At 55.9% G+C, this 14,820-nt stretch overlaps 1 protein-coding gene across 7 annotated transcripts in view; it reads left to right on the forward strand.

The window, feature by feature from the left end:
- Window positions 1–349: 349 nt before the first annotated feature.
- Window positions 350–14,820, forward strand: part of ADCYAP1R1 (ADCYAP receptor type I) — a 55,581-nt gene continuing 41,110 nt past the window's right edge. For 2 of the 7 annotated variants that reach the window (XM_057504636.1, XM_057504640.1), the window contains exons 1-4: window positions 350–750; window positions 8,083–8,146; window positions 11,431–11,560; window positions 12,993–13,098. In XM_057504636.1, coding sequence (XP_057360619.1) covers window positions 11,510–11,560; window positions 12,993–13,098 — 157 coding nt within the window. In that variant the 5' untranslated portion in view covers window positions 350–750; window positions 8,083–8,146; window positions 11,431–11,509. Of the gene's footprint in view, window positions 751–7,731; window positions 7,861–8,082; window positions 8,147–10,923; window positions 11,105–11,430; window positions 11,561–12,992; window positions 13,099–14,820 lie in introns of those variants that run through there. The other 5 variants (XM_057504637.1, XM_057504639.1, XM_057504635.1 and 2 more) reach the window with 5 other exon arrangements.

Genomic DNA, 14,820 nt, shown 5'->3' on the forward strand with positions numbered 1-14,820 from the left:
AGGAGAGTCTGGGACTTGCCTGCATGGAAGGCTTCCTGGAGGAGGAAGTATGGGCTCTAACAGGAAATCGTGACTACGTGGGAGGGAGAAAGAAAGGGACTTTCTCGCTCTTGGGTATCTTGGGAAGTGTGGAAATGACGACGGTAAACCCAGGGGAAAGCCCGACTCCGAGCCCCGGAAGGCCAGCAAAAGAGTGAGGGTCGTCGCCTCGGCTTCCTCTCCCCGGGGGCCTCTGCTCTGCAGCTCCTGCCGCCGTCCGCGGAGAGGCGGGGTCTCGCCCCCAACCCCTCCCCCGGGCGCCCATTGGCCTGCACCCCATCCCCAGCCAGCGAAGTGCGCTGCGGGGAGGCGGTGGTCCGTAGCCTCCATCCAGCCTCAGCCTGGCTTCGCGGCGGAGGCGGCGCCTCTACCGCAGGGCAGACCCGGCAGCGTTGGCGCGCGGCGCGGGGCGGCAGAGGGCAGGCAGGGGGCGCCGCTCTCGCGGCCCGGGCGGTGACTGACAGCGGCGGCGGCGGCTCTAGGCGAGCGCGGTCCCCGCGTGCGCACACATTCGAGCCGCCACGCAGGGACCCACCGACACCGGCCGCCGCGGACGCGGACACCCGGGCTCGGCGCGCGCTCCTCGGCGCACACGCTCCGCATCCCCGGGTGGCGCGGGCCGCGGACTTGCAGCAGCGCTTCCTCCCCGCGGAGTGTGCCCCGGGCCAACCCGCAGCCCGCAGCCCGGTGGCGAGGCCCCGCTGTGAGCAGGTAAGGGCCGCCCCGCCGCCACTGCCTGTTCACGCCCCGCCCGCCCGCCCCAGACTCCAGAACCTTAGCCCCTGGGGTCCGCAGACCCCCTCCTCCCAGTCGGCGGTCTCCGCAAGCCGCGTCCTCCGCCGACGGAGAGCCAGCCGGCCAGCTCGGGGGCAACCTCCGGAATCCGACATGAAGCCCCTCCGGCTGCTGCCCTTCTCTCGATGGCAGTCTGATCCCCGTGCCCTCCCAATATAAGGGATCGCGCTTGGGGCGACTGGTCGCTGTTGCCCCCAGGGGGTGGGGTCGGCCTAGCTTCCTCGCGCCCCTCCCCGTGCCTGAAGGGAGGACCCGGGGCAGGAAGGCACTGCGACCGGAGGGAGCCAGAGGAACGCGCCTACGCGGATCGGGAAGGCGGCGCTGGAGGGTCCCCGGGGGCTGGGTACTGCAGTCTTCTCGGGGTTTGAGCAGAGAACAAGCGATGCTGGGTAGGGGGTTGGGTAGGGGTCAGCGTAGAATGCCCCGCTCCATAGTGACACATTTGGGATGATTGAAAAGAGCGTCTTCACTCTTGTTTCCCGCTCTACAGCGGGGCTGGGGTCTCGAAGTCTGGGCTTCAGAGGTCCCGCAAGGAAACGCCCTACGGGGGCCTGTGGGAGAAACGCTCCTGCCTCCCTGGGCTGCAGTGGGCCGGTCCGAGACCCCTGCTGCCGCCTTAAAGGCGCAGGCTCATGCTGCGGCTGCGGGAGGTGGGGGCCACATCTGGGGCCAGACCTTGGCGGGTTGCGGGGGTGAGGGGCTGGTGGCGGCGGGATAGTCAGAAGCTGCCAGAGCGCCAGTGAATGGAGGTGGACGCTCTGGAGGGAGCCCAGCCAGAAGCGATTGTATTTCACGTGGAGCCGGGGAGTGGGGCCTTACCCCTGGAAGGAGCTCAGGCCCCCTTTGAAAGCTGCCGGGGGAGGGGGTGGTGGACCCCTGCTGATTCTCCAGACTATTTCTTTGCTTTTAGTGGACGTGCGTCAATCTTCCCACCATTACCTCCCCTAGCCTTAGAGTGCCCCACAAAGCCATCCGTCCTTTCCCAAAGAAAGCACAGTATTTGGCGTTTCTGGTGAGCGGGCCTGTGGGGGCAGCTGAGGGTTGGGTGGAGGCTACAGAGTCTGTGGAGGGCCACTTGTCTTGGGACTGCTTTTGGCCGGAGGCAGAAAACTGTTAAGGTCAGCCGGGAAGCTTTTGAGTGACTGGGGCCCCTGAAAGGGCTGAAGAACTGTGTATGCGCCTGGGGTGGGAGAGCAGGAGGAACACTCAGATTTTCAGGAGGCTCCAATCTGAGTTTTGTTTTGGGTGAAGGTGCTGTTGGCAGAGCCCTCAGTCCTTAGCCGAATCTGGAGCTCTTCCTTCCCACTGACCTTGGGGAGGGTAAGCAGAGGTGCCAGTCCGGACACAGGCTAGAATCTGAACATACAAATTAGAGGCATAACACAGGCAGGCCCTGAGCTTGACCTTCCAACCAATCCATCAACAGGTGTGTGTGGAGTGACGAGGGGGGGCAGACCCAGTCCCTTCCTCCCCCACCATAAGTAACTCATCTGTAGGTCTGTATCTGGGCCAAGGCCGGTGGAGTCTGTTTGCCCTTATATGCAGGGAGGGCAGGTGTCTGTGGAGTCTCTTGAAGAACCCTTTCCTGCATTCTGAGGACTAATCAAGCTAAAGGATGCAGTAAGGTCCTATTTTGGGTAAGCTTCAGGCTGGTAGGGGGTTGATTGGAGAAATGCTTTGGGACCCATCCTCTGCCATGTGGCCATCCCTCTCTGCCATGGGACACTCTCTCACTTTGCGTTGAATAAGCAAGCACACCAAATGGGTGTTTATAGGTCAGTGTGTGTACTAAGAGGCAAGGAGAGACAATTGCTAAAGCCACAAGGTCTTCCTGGGGATATGGCCTTAGGTTGAGTGTCCCAGGTCTCCGGCCTCCCAGGGATGAAGATTTCATTGACCAAAGGCTGGCACCAGTTAAGTGGAGGACACCTTGTGCTGTCTGCCAGAGGGCAGAACCACGGTGTGCCAAGCACAGAGCACAAGCCCAGCTCAGTGCCAGGGAGGCCTGCCTCCTCTGAGAGCACCCAGGATGGAGCTGACACATGGGGTGACATTGGGTTTCTTGTGTAGGAAGTATGTGGGCAGAGGTCTGATGCCCCAGACCAGGGCTGCCTGGTACGTCTAGAGGCCCTGGAAGCCTGGACTACCTCTGAATGGAGGAACCTAACAGTCCGAGGTCTAACATTGCTGGGCCTAGTGGTCCAGCTGCTTGGCAACATGCAGCTGGAAACTCCTCAACTGTAATGTGTTTGTATCGAGCCTTGGATGCCGTCAGAGGCACATAGTGACAGCCACCCCCACAGTGACACACGAGAGCGAGTGACACACTGTTGTGGAGGCACATAAGCTTGCTATGATACCTACCAGATTGCTGGGGGTAAAAAATTCAGTAACAGAAAGGCAAACCGGACATTGGGACACACCCTCTCACTCAAATCTAGACACATCTGGGGATTCAGACTTTTGCCGAAGAAAGATCACAAAAGTCTTCCTTAATGAAGTACAAATTCACATTTAATGGAGTGGAGACTAGAGCATGAGACTAGAGTGAATGTTAGCAAACTTTTTCTGTGAAGGGCTGGACAGTAAATATTTTAGGCTTTGATGACCATACACTCTGTAACAGCCACTTAATTCTTCTATTGTACTGTAAAAGCAACCTCAGGCAATACATAAGCAAATGAGCATGGCTATGTTGTGATGAACTTTCTTAAGGACGCTGTAATTTGAATTTCATGTGTCATGAAATAAGAGTCTTTCAATTATTTCTTGACCATTTAAAAATGTAAAATCCATTCTTGCCTCACTGGCTGTACAAAAATAGGTGACAGGCTGGATGTGCCCTGCCGGAAGGGTGTACCAACCCCTGGGCTGTAATGTTAGAGAAGAGAAGTGTTATAAAATGTTGAGAAAGGGAGGGGCTTAGTCCTGGGAGCCTGAGCTGCTTCTGAGGACCCTTGGATATGACTCTCAATTCTGCCTGGAGATCAGCGTGCCCATCGGTTTAATGGATCAGTGTCAGGAAAGGCTCCCTGCCTGGCCTCAGTGCCCCACCCCAGACAGGCCTCTGCTGGGCCCATGTGATAAATTTCCCACTCTAAGGACACCTGGAGACAGCATTTACACTGAAAATGAAATGACATCGCATCACTTAAGCTCACCCAACAGGTCCTGAGCTCCCTTTCCCATTCAGCCTCTGTGCCCAGGTCCATGCCCACATCCACCAGGAGGGAGGTCTAGGGTTGGTGGTTCTCAAGAGGATGGTCAGGTCAGTGGAGGTGGGTGCAGCCAGGGTGGGATTCCTGGAGGTGGTGGTGGCAGGTCAGGTTGGCCTTGAGGAATACCTAGATGCCCTTATCTTACGTCCATGCATTGCATTAGTGGCCCTCCCCCTTCCTCCTGGCTAATGGGCACTGCAGAAGGTTGGCCGAGAGAAGTAAATACAGAGCTCCTTTGCAGGTACCTCTGAATTTCCCAGCTTCTGATTTAAGGCTATGTCGTGAACCAGGCTCTGTGTTCAGTTTCTTCCTATCTCTTCCTGCCATTTCCCTGGCAGTGGGCCAAATTTTCCTCTCCCATTTGCCCAAGTTCCTGGATTCTGTCCCCTTCTTTCCATTCCAGCTGTCCTTCCCCATCCAGGCCCCTATCACTTCTACCCTGAATCCAGAAAACAGCCTCAGTGTGCATTTTCTGCTTACATTTTTCCCCCTTCCACTCAGCTCATTGGTCTTGTGAGGAATATTCCCTAAATGCAAAGCTTATCCCTTCACCCCCCTGCTTAAAACTCTTCTGAGCTCTCAGCCCTCTCCCTTGGCAAGAGGCTGTGGTGCCCCTGGCAACTGCACTCTGACACCAGCCTGCCACCCTCTTGTCCACCCCCACTTCTTGATATTCTGCTATGGCCCTCAGCATCCCCAAGCCACTTCCCAAACCCATCCACTAGGAACTCTGAGTATTCTGTGCTTGTGCCAGGCACTGGGACACATGGAAATCAGAGCTGGCTCTCCCTGCCAGGGGCTCTTAACCCCTCAGGAGGGACTGCTGATTAATTAGGGTTGGGCAGGTGGAGCAGATAGAGAGGTGCTCTCAGTTTCACCTCTTTAGGGGCCACCCCCTGCCTGGGGGTTGCTCAGTAAACTATCAAGGACCAAGTGCCTGGTCTTGGCTTCCTGTCCGCTGACTTGGCACCTCTCCCCCCACACCTCCCCTGGCCTTCGGCACTTCCCGACCCTCTTACTCTTCCCTCTTTTATCTTCCTCCTTGCCCTTCCTCTCCCCACTTCTCCTGTCTGCCCCAGCGGGGCTTGCCCTGGCAGAGAGCTCTCAGGACCCCTCCAGGGCAGGAGATTGCCTTCACTATCCAGTGTGGAAGGGATTTGCAGCCTGACCTCAGGAAAGTCTTCTGGTTTCTTGGGGCCTCAAACCCTCACAAGGGAAATGAGAGTAACACTACCCATGTGCACTTGTGCCCTCTGGCCCAGCCCTTCCCTGCCCTGAGCCCAGGTTCCCCATGTGTAAGGTACAGGGTTTGGGTGAAGTCACTGGGGTCCCTTCTGGGGACCTGTCTTCTGTCACCTGCTGTGCACAGTATCAGGATCTGCGAGGGAAAGGTTTGAACCCCAGAGAGGAGCCTCAGCATTAAGGGTTAATCTCAGAATTGCCAGGATGCCCCTCACCCAGGCACTGGGCTGTGTCCTTATCAACTCTGACCTTATTGAACAGCAAAGAGGCTCTAGAGGTTCCCCTTTCCTTCCTGGAAGCAAGCGCAGTGCCCTCCCTTTGAGGGGTGAGCTGGGGATGGAGCAGTGTCTCATTTTCAGCCTTCCCTGCCTAGTTCCCTGCACTGGGAGGGAGAGGAGGAATCCGGCGGCGGGTCCTGCTCGGGTTTCATTAGTAAAGGGAGCATGTAGTGAGGGGGGGGTGGGAGACCAGTGATCCATTTCTCCTGGAGCTTCCATGTCCAGGTTACCCACTGCTGGGCAATGGGGGTGCTGAGCAGCCAGAGAAGTCCAAAAGGAGGTGTTCCAGAGAGCACTAAGCCTGTGAGGGAAGAAGAGGGACTCATGGCTCACTCGGCTCAGTGGAGAGGCGCTGAGGGTGCTGCCTTTCCACTATGAGTGCTTCCACAAGGCCAGGGATGGCCCCAGAGGATGTGGTGGTAGAAAGACTAAGAGCGTTTCCCCCTCAGGGCGCCAGAACAACTGCTGGACAGGGGTGAGTGCCCCATCCTAGGAGCTAGGCCATCCTTAGCCTGCTGCTGCAGCAAGGGCCCTGTGGGGATGTGGGGCAGTGGGGACAGAGCTGGAGGGTCTCTGAGTTCCCTCCCACTCCTGCGGAAAGCTGGAGCCCCTGAGTCGCCACTGGCTCTGGGGTGTTGCTGACGATGCTGCCTTCCTGTGTCTGGCTCAGAGGCTCACCAGAAGACACAGCTGCTTTGGTCGGCTTCTGCTCCAGGTTGGTCACTGGGCTGAAGGCGCCTGAGGTGGGCAGGCCCTCTCAAGTCTAAAAAGGAGAGCAGATTCCCTTCCAGTCCAGGTATCTGTCACACATCCGTTTCTGCCAGGCAGGACTCCAGGACTCTCTACTGTGTGACCTTGGGAAGTGTCCTCCATCTCTGGCCTCAGTTTCCCTGCAGGTAACAGTACCACAGAGAGGTAGCCTTTAAAGTCTATTTCAGGCCTGAAATGTTGTGTCTATAATGAACTCTTCCTAAGGAGGTGCTTCAGATATAGCAATCTGGGCAGTGGATAGTTGGAGGCCTGACTAGTCCCTAGGGATGTGAGAAGGATCTGTAATGGGGTACCAGTGGGTTCTGAGCTTGATTTTTCCTTTGGCCAATAACAGAGTGGCAGGAGCATACGGATGGAGTGCACAGCTGTGGAGCCCGGCTGCTTGCTTGGGTTCACTTCTCAGCTCTACCACATACTTGCTGTGTGATCTTGGGGAAGTCACTCAGCCTTTCTGTGCCTCAGTTACCTCAGCTATAGAATGAATGTAATACTAGTAACTACCTCACAGGTTTTCAGCAGGTGACATGAGTTAATGCATATTTATTGCTTGGAAGAGTACCTCGCACATATTGAGCTGGTTTAATAAATGTTAGTCATTAGCAAATGAAGCTGCAGCAGGCCTGCTGTTCCCATTTTGAATGTGACACAGGGCTGTTGAGGTAGAGGTGACAGCAAGAGGCTACAAAAACCTGAACGCAAATGGTAAGGTGATGGTTAACGGTTAAAACACATATAGCTCTTACTGGGAGCCAAGGTACACCATATACTCTGTAGTTTAGTTCTGTACATTTGTGGATGCGTCCCAGTAATGCACATGACATAAAATTAGCAGTGTTCCCATTTTGCAGATAATCATATTGAGGTACAGAAAAACTGAGTGGCTCGTCTGAGGCCCTAAGGCTAAAAACTAGCAAAATGATTCCCAGGTTCACCCTAATAAATGTCAGAAGATAGAGTTTGTCTTCCGAGCAGTTGCAAAAGCCAGTTGCCCCAGCAGAGGCTGGACCCAAGAAAGGGAGCCTAGGAATATTTGTGACCAGGTCATCCTATAGCCACTTATGTAGCTACAGGGGACAGTGCAGTGTCCATCCTTAGGGAAGGGAGAGTTCAACCCCAGGCTGCAGTGGCCAGGTCTGGCCTTGTCCTGGAGAAGGTCACTGGCAGCGTGGGAGAGTCCCCAGGAGGGAGGCAGCCAGGAGAGGAGGAGGAGCAGCTGAGGGCTGTGAGTGGCAGATGCAGGGGACGCATCTTAGAGGGCAGAGGGACCATGCTTGCGGCCCAGAGCAGTACCAGGGCTGGGGCAGAGGGCCTGAGGTGGGACACTTTGAGCGCTGTCCAGCAAGGGTGGTGCAGGGTGCCCTTGGGGGCGGGGGTAAGGTTGGGGGTAGGGCAGCAGTGCCAGGCTGGCTGGAGAGATTATCATATGGAGAGGCTGGAGAAGTCCATCCGGAAGTCGCCATCTGAGTTGGAGGAGAGGGCAGGCCAAGGCCTGGGGACTTCCAGGTTTTCTGTCACTGGTGAGTGTCTGTCTCCACTTGGGCATGGAGGGCACTGTAGTAGGGGGAGAGTGAACAAGGGAGGACAATAGAAGAAACAAAAAGAGTAGGCAAAAAATTCTGTAACTGTGTACGGTGACAATGTTAACTAGACTTACTGTGGTGATCATTTTGCAATATATATAAATACCAAGTCATGTACTTTTGAAACTAATATAATGCTGTATGTCAATTATATCTCAGTAAAAAGAGAGAGGACAACAGTGGGAGTCAGGAACCCTGGACCTAGTTCCAGAGGAGGCCCATGGTGAGTGTACCCCAACCCCAGCACCCTGTGACTCCGGCCTGGGGCCACACCTCTGTCCTGGCTCACACCACTGCCTAAGCAGCCTAGTGACACAGCGGAGAGCTGGGCTGGTTGGGCTGGGGCCTTTGCTCCAGCTTGTGTTTAGTCCAGTGGCCTAGAGCAGGGGTGGCATCCTGCAAGTCTGGCATCCCAATGAGCATGTGTGTGCATACCTGTGCCTGCACCTGAATCCAAACACACCTGACTCTGTAGATCTGAGTGCCTTTGCAGGAGGAGTGTGTGTGCTGTTTCATGTATCAGTAGTCTGGTAAGCGTGTCTGAGTACCTAATTACTGTGTGATTGCATCTGCACCCATCTTTGCTGTGTGTCCTGTGAGCGCACTTCTGCATTTCTGGAAGGAGTTTGTGTGTGTGCATGTGTGGAGTTGTCTGTCAGTTCCTGAGATAATCTGCACCTTTGTGTATTCCACACATGCCTTCAAGTTGGCGCTCTGGGGACAAATGTCTCTCTTTATCTCTGTGGGGTCAACATGTCTTTAAATTCTCTGTGGACCTATTTCTGTGTATTTGTGTGTGTGTGTGTGTGTGTGTGTGAGAGAGAGAGAGAGAGAGAGAGAGAGAGAGAGAGAGAGAGAGAGAGAGAGAAGAAAATTAGAAATCCACCAGTTGGGCAGGGTATTTTTCCAGGGTGCTCAGTGGTTCTGACAGGCAGTCCAGGTTGAGCACCAGACAGGTCAGAGTGCATCTTGGGAGCAGGGCCAGGGCTTGGGAGAGGAGTTGCAAGTGTCCATTTGTGGGGCCCGGTCCTGAAGTAAGGGGGTAGAGTTGTTGCCCTCTCTGGGTGCTGCCGAGAGCTGGAGCTCTGCCTTCGCCTCTGAATGCTCTTCCCTTCTCCCAGGCTGCCTCTCCCAGGGGACTTGCAGGGCAGAGGTGACAGAAACAGGGGCTGGCTGATGTGTTTAGTGGCACCTGTCTGGGAGGAGAAGGAGGATGGCCCCTCAGGAAGAAGCACAGTGTGTGACCTGGTGGCACAGGTGCACACGCATTGCCCTCCTCACTCTCGTCTGCACCCCGCTGACTGTGAGGCAGGCCAAGTAGAGGGCCGAGTTGAGGAGTCACCTTCTTGACTAAGAAAGCTGAGACCCACAGAAAGAGTCTAGATTGTGGTTGGGTGCTGGGGCCAGGTCCCAGGCTACAGGCTGACGCTGCGGACACCCCTGGCAGAGAGGGCTGACAGGTGCTGGAGGTGCCTGCCGTCCTGGTGGGGGCACTCTGCCTTCACTTCTCAGCATCTCCCCAGCCTTTGGCTGACGTTATCATGGGAGTGGGAGAGTCAGCTGCCGATCCCGGAGGCCTCCTGCCTTGTCCTAGCTTCTCTAAGCCCTCTGCTGGCCGAGAGACAGCCTCCAGCATCTGCCGAGGGGCCGTGCGCCAGGCATTCCTCTGTCTAGCCAGGCGGCTCAGGAGTGTCAGCTCTCTGCAAGACAGGGCTTCAGGCCCCCACGGATGTAGCAGAGGTGACTGAGCCTCCTGGGGATCTCCAGGGCCCGGTCATGCCAGAGGCAGCCTATGACCACCAGGGTTGTGTGGGCTCTGGGGGGGGATCTGGGGGTCCATCACAGCTAGTGCCTCGGTGGGGCCTGGGATGCTGTGGTCAGTGCTTCCCCAGCCTACCCAGTCCCTCCTGACCTAGCGGGGAGGCTGGGCCAGCATCCCAACAGCCCCTGGGTTTCTTGGAGCGTCCCCTGGGGATACCCAAGGCCTCTCCAGCACCTCTCAGTGGGCCCTGAGCTGGCAGGGCAGTGGGTGGGTGTGTTGGGGCCCCCTTTTGTTGAGCCTGTGGCTGGTTTTCTTTCTCCTTTTGGGATGCTTGCTTGTCACCATATTGAGCTTGGAGAGGCCAAGGGGAGCTTTGGGAGACCGGAGGAAAGGAGGGAGGCATGGGCAGGCCGAGGGCCAGGTACATGAAGGAGCTGAAGTGAAGGCAGCTGTGCCTACTGGGGGGGGAGTATGCAGCTTCCATGGCCCCCTGAATCAGGAATCTAGGGGTTAGTGGGGCCCTGACACAGGCCTACTTAATCTTTTCAATAATAATTTAATTGTAATGAAAATAATAATTTTTAAATTACTGTGTAGTATTCTGTTGTATGGCTGTGCTGGGGCCTATTAGCCATGCCTGCTTGATAGATGCTTTTTTGCCCCATTTTTTGCTATCGATGCTATTTTAAATGATGCTGCAGCGAATATCCTGGCATATGCTTCTTTTTGTACAAGTGCAAATGTTTCTCTATAGATGCCCAGATGTGGAATTGTTAGTTTCAAGGGAAAATGCATTCAATGATCCATTTTAGAAGCAGACCAGCCTCTTCCCCTAGGAATCGGCTGGGGCTCCCACATCTTCCTCACTCTGCCCTTGAACCCTGTCTGGGCCCCACTAGTGGCCTCCGGCCTCGGACCTCTGCTTGGTGCTCTGCTGCTCTGAGTCCGGAGTGCGCTCTGCAGCAGTCACTTTGTTTTGTGTATCTTGGTGGTAAAGGCTTTATCCTGGATGCCAAGTGGGCTGAGGTGGGGGAAAAGGGGCTATGCTTGTTAGCAGACCCCTCTCAGTAGCTAGCACAGAGTGGCCCTTTGTGAGTGAGCAGGTTAGCTCGAGGTGCAGTTCTTTCTCAAGTAGCAGTGTGGGGCCAGGTAGGCCCTTCAGACAGGTGGGGTGGCTTGTCATCACGAGCTCACTCAGTCATCTGGCTGCTTCTGGAGTGTTGCTCCCCACGCCTCAGGTGCTGTCCTTGCTGCACCATCAGAACTGGGTGGGGCATTTGGGGAGGGAGAAAGAGCATGCAATGCCTCATGTCAAGTGATGCAGAAGCACCATGTGTCCCTGGTGCCCACATTCCATAGGTGGGGACTTCATCACATGCCTGCACCTGAGAGCAAGGGACCAGGAAGTGTCCTGTCCAGGTGGGCGTGCATGTGCCAGCTGAAACTGTCACTGTGGAGGAGACTGGGGGAGAGAGTCTCTGCTGCAGAGGAGAAAGTTTTCCAAACCATTCTCGCCCTCGGACTGGGGCCTGAGCCAGCGTGTTCTCCTCTGTGTCCTGGTGCCCAGCACTGATAAGGGCTCAGCGGATGTTTGTTTGGTAGAAGGGGAGAAGGATGGAGGGGATTACCCTTGGAGGCTGAGAGCCTTGCTGCAGGAAGGCTGGGGGTCAGGAGGAAGGGCCGGTCATCCCAGTCCCTCCTCTACCCCTGGACCAACAGGATTCATGCCTTCTCTTTCCTTCTAGCTGCGAACACCTTGGGGCTGACTAGTGGCTGCTCTGAGTGGGAGGCAGGCAGTGCTGTCCTTCTGGGCTGACTGGAGTCATGGCCAGCATCATGCAGGCCTCCCTGGCTGCTCTCCTTCTGCTGCCTATGGTAAGGGCCCAGGAACTTCCCCTCCATGATCAGTTGGAGTCCCAGGCTCACCTGAGTCCCCACCCCAGATTAACTTTGTCTTTTGTGTGCCCTCAGCCAAGCTCAGTCCACCTGGCTGGTGTCTCTGCCAGTAGCCACACTGAACCATCCAGCGCCTCTCTGTGAATTAGAAAGGGTGTCCCCTCCTCAAGACCCTGTAATGACTTCACTAGATATTGGTACATAATTTGCAAATCTGTTATGGTGACCTTTAGAGTTGTGCAGTACACAACCTGTTCAACTGTATGCAAGGGCCCCAGTGGGAGCCACAGAAGGCTCTTTTGATTTATCCCCAGCCCACAAGTCTTTGCCATGTGAGAGCTCAGAAACCTGCTCTCTGCTCATTTCTCTCCCCAAACAAAGAGGAGTAGTGGGGAGGGTTCACAGGCACTGGTCCTGCCCCTCAACCTTGGAATCCAGACCAACCATGGTGGATCGGCTTCAGAGCCCTGAATACTGTCCTGCCTCTACCCTGCCTTACTTTGTGACCACAGGCAAGCCTCTCCCTCTCCCTGGCAGCTGCCTGCATACCCGTGAACAGTCAGAGCGAGACTGGATCCCTGAACACTGCCCTCGGCAGCTGGGATGCCTTGTGCCCACCTCCGTGCTTGTGACATCCCCTTATGGAACCATTCCTGTGCTGGAGTTCTGAATTAAAGTGACACCATTAGGCGTGAGCTTTGAAGTTACTTGGTCCTGCACTTAAACCCAGTGTCTGCCACTGACCAGCTGTGTGACCCTGGGCAGGAGTTTGTTAACTTCTCTGAGTCTCAGCTTCCCCTTTTGTAAGATGGAGCAATTGAAAATGAGAGCAGCTAGTAGCCTCCACTGAATGCTGCCACTGCTCCTTTACCTGCAGCTCCTGGGGCTGCACCTCTTTCCTCAATCCCTAGGGCAGAGAAAGGATAGCTCTCTCAGCCACTCCTCTCTCTCACCTTCTCATTTCTCCCCTGAAGTGCAGGAGTAGCCTTGTGGTCTCTGGAATCAGACTGCCTGGGTTTGAATCCCTGGTGTACAGTCTACTAAACTGTGTGACTTTGAGCAAGTTACTTAATGTTTCTGTACTTAAGTTTCACATTTGTAAAATGCGAAATGGTAAAACAGTACCTACTTTGTAGTGCTCTGGACACACACACACACACACACACTCACCAGAATAATGCATGTATGTAGTAAAGTGCTATGTATGCATTTGGTAGTAGTATTATAAGACATGCAGCTGAGACCCAGGGACAGGTGGGAGCCACCCAAGGCCACACGGTGAGTTGGTGAAGAAGAGCCCTCACGGTATCTGTGACAAAGTGGGTGTCAGAGCCCCTGTGGGCCCTGAAATCTCCCTGTTGCTCTCCTCTTGTAGATGAACCTTCCTACTCCCTCCCATGTGTTCCCACAGGCCACCACCATGCACTCTGACTGCATGTTCAAGAAGGAGCAAGCCATGTGCCTGGAGAAGATTCAGAGGGCAAATGACCTGATGGGCCTGAACGACTCCTCCCCAGGTGAGTGGGGCGATGCAGAGGAAAGGGCATTCCCAGCACATCCAGGCCAGCCCGTCTTGGAACTGGTGTCCCTGCCTCCACCACCTTGCAGACAGGGCTGGAGGAAATGGGTCCCTGGGTCCCTCAGAAAGCCCTACGGGGCAATAGAGTCTGGATGGTGGCACTGGGGTTGCCCTCCTTGGGGATGGCCTGGCCCGGATGCCTCCTCCTGGGGCTGGGGATGGAGCTGGTGTCTGGGCTGGGCAGTAGCTGTTATGGAACTTGTTAGCAGGCAGCCTGGGCCTGGTGGCAGCAGGAACACAGCTGTTGCCGGTGGCTGAGCTGGAGAGCACCTGTCAACCTGGGGCAGGAGGTGTGGGGTCATTTCCCACCTTCTGCGCCAACCCCGTCAGAAGCCAGGGAGCAGGGCAGCGGCAGGAACCCCAGGCCTGAGCCTGTCAGGCTCAGTGCTTCTCCTGGGGCTGCAGAGAGCGTCGGGAAGGGATGCTGGTCCCTGGTGCTGGATGGGGCCACTTGCTGCAGGACATCAGAGGCCTTAGCTCTCCCTGTTAGATGCTCCTAGCACCCCCTGGTCTCAATGACAACCAGAAGGCCTGAGGGTATGGCGTGGCCCCTGGCTGACACCCAGTGGCCCTGTGTACCCTCTCCTCCTCCCTTCGCCTCTGCACAGATGAGATGCTGCGGCCCACCCTCAGCGTCCCAACTGCCGGAGGGGCCAGGGAGAGGATCTGTGTGAGCAGTGGGGGATTTGGGAGTGGGGGCTTCATGGGGTCCTTGCCAGCCTCACTTGTGCCTCTTGTCATTAGAGGGTGGGGCTCTCTGCCTAGATTAGAGGGATCCACTTTTCCCTCTGGATCCTCCCCGTTTACAGGGAACTCTTCCGAGCACCATCTATTTAAATCCTTGATTAATCGGCAGCCCAGTTAAATGTAACAGTCCCTCTGGGCCAAGCTCCCTGGCCAGTCAGTGAACATTAACCAGTAATGGAGCCGCTCCCGGCCTTGCCTGCCTTTTCCTCCAGCCGAGCTCTTGCTCAGCCCTCACTGAAGCTGAAAGTGGATTCTAGGCTTCAGGGAAACCAGACAGGGGGACCGAGGCAGGGAGCCCAGGTGGGCACACACACTGGCAGGAGAGCAGAAGAACCCCTGGTCTGAGCCTTTTGTCTAGGGGTGGGAAAATGGAGCCCTGAGGGCAGTGACTTTTTAGACCACAGTGGTGGAGGTGGGTGTCAGGCTGAGGTGGGCCTGGGGCCCCGATGTTCTGCCTGCCAGCCCGGGGCCATTGTTGCTGCACCATCGCATTTGGGGTGGAGCAGTAATAAACATGCAAGGGAAGAGTTCAGTGGAGGTGGGTGGGGTGGGGCCTGCAGGTGAGCTGTGAGCTATGCGAAGGTTGATCGCAGAGCCATTTGTGGGACAGGACTAGGGCCCGCCCACAGGGGCATCCTGGCAGAAGCATGTGGGAGACAGATGTAGGATGGACACTCTCCCAGGAGCAGCAGGCCAGTGCTGGGGCCAGGGTGGGGGGTGGGGTGGGGGAATCTAACTCCCAGGCATGCTGGGGAGAGGAAGAAAGGAGTTCTCTATGGGAAAGGTGGGGACAATTCATAGAGCAGGTGGTATTTAAACTAGATCCTTGGTTTTCAAACCTGACTGCACATCAGAGTCACCAGAGCTCTTTGAAAAATGTACCCAAGTCACAGTCCAAACCAATTAAATCAGA

The sequence above is a fragment of the Manis pentadactyla genome, chromosome 7, assembly GCF_030020395.1.
Source record: "Manis pentadactyla isolate mManPen7 chromosome 7, mManPen7.hap1, whole genome shotgun sequence".
In the NCBI taxonomy this organism is placed as follows: Eukaryota; Metazoa; Chordata; class Mammalia; order Pholidota; family Manidae; genus Manis; species Manis pentadactyla.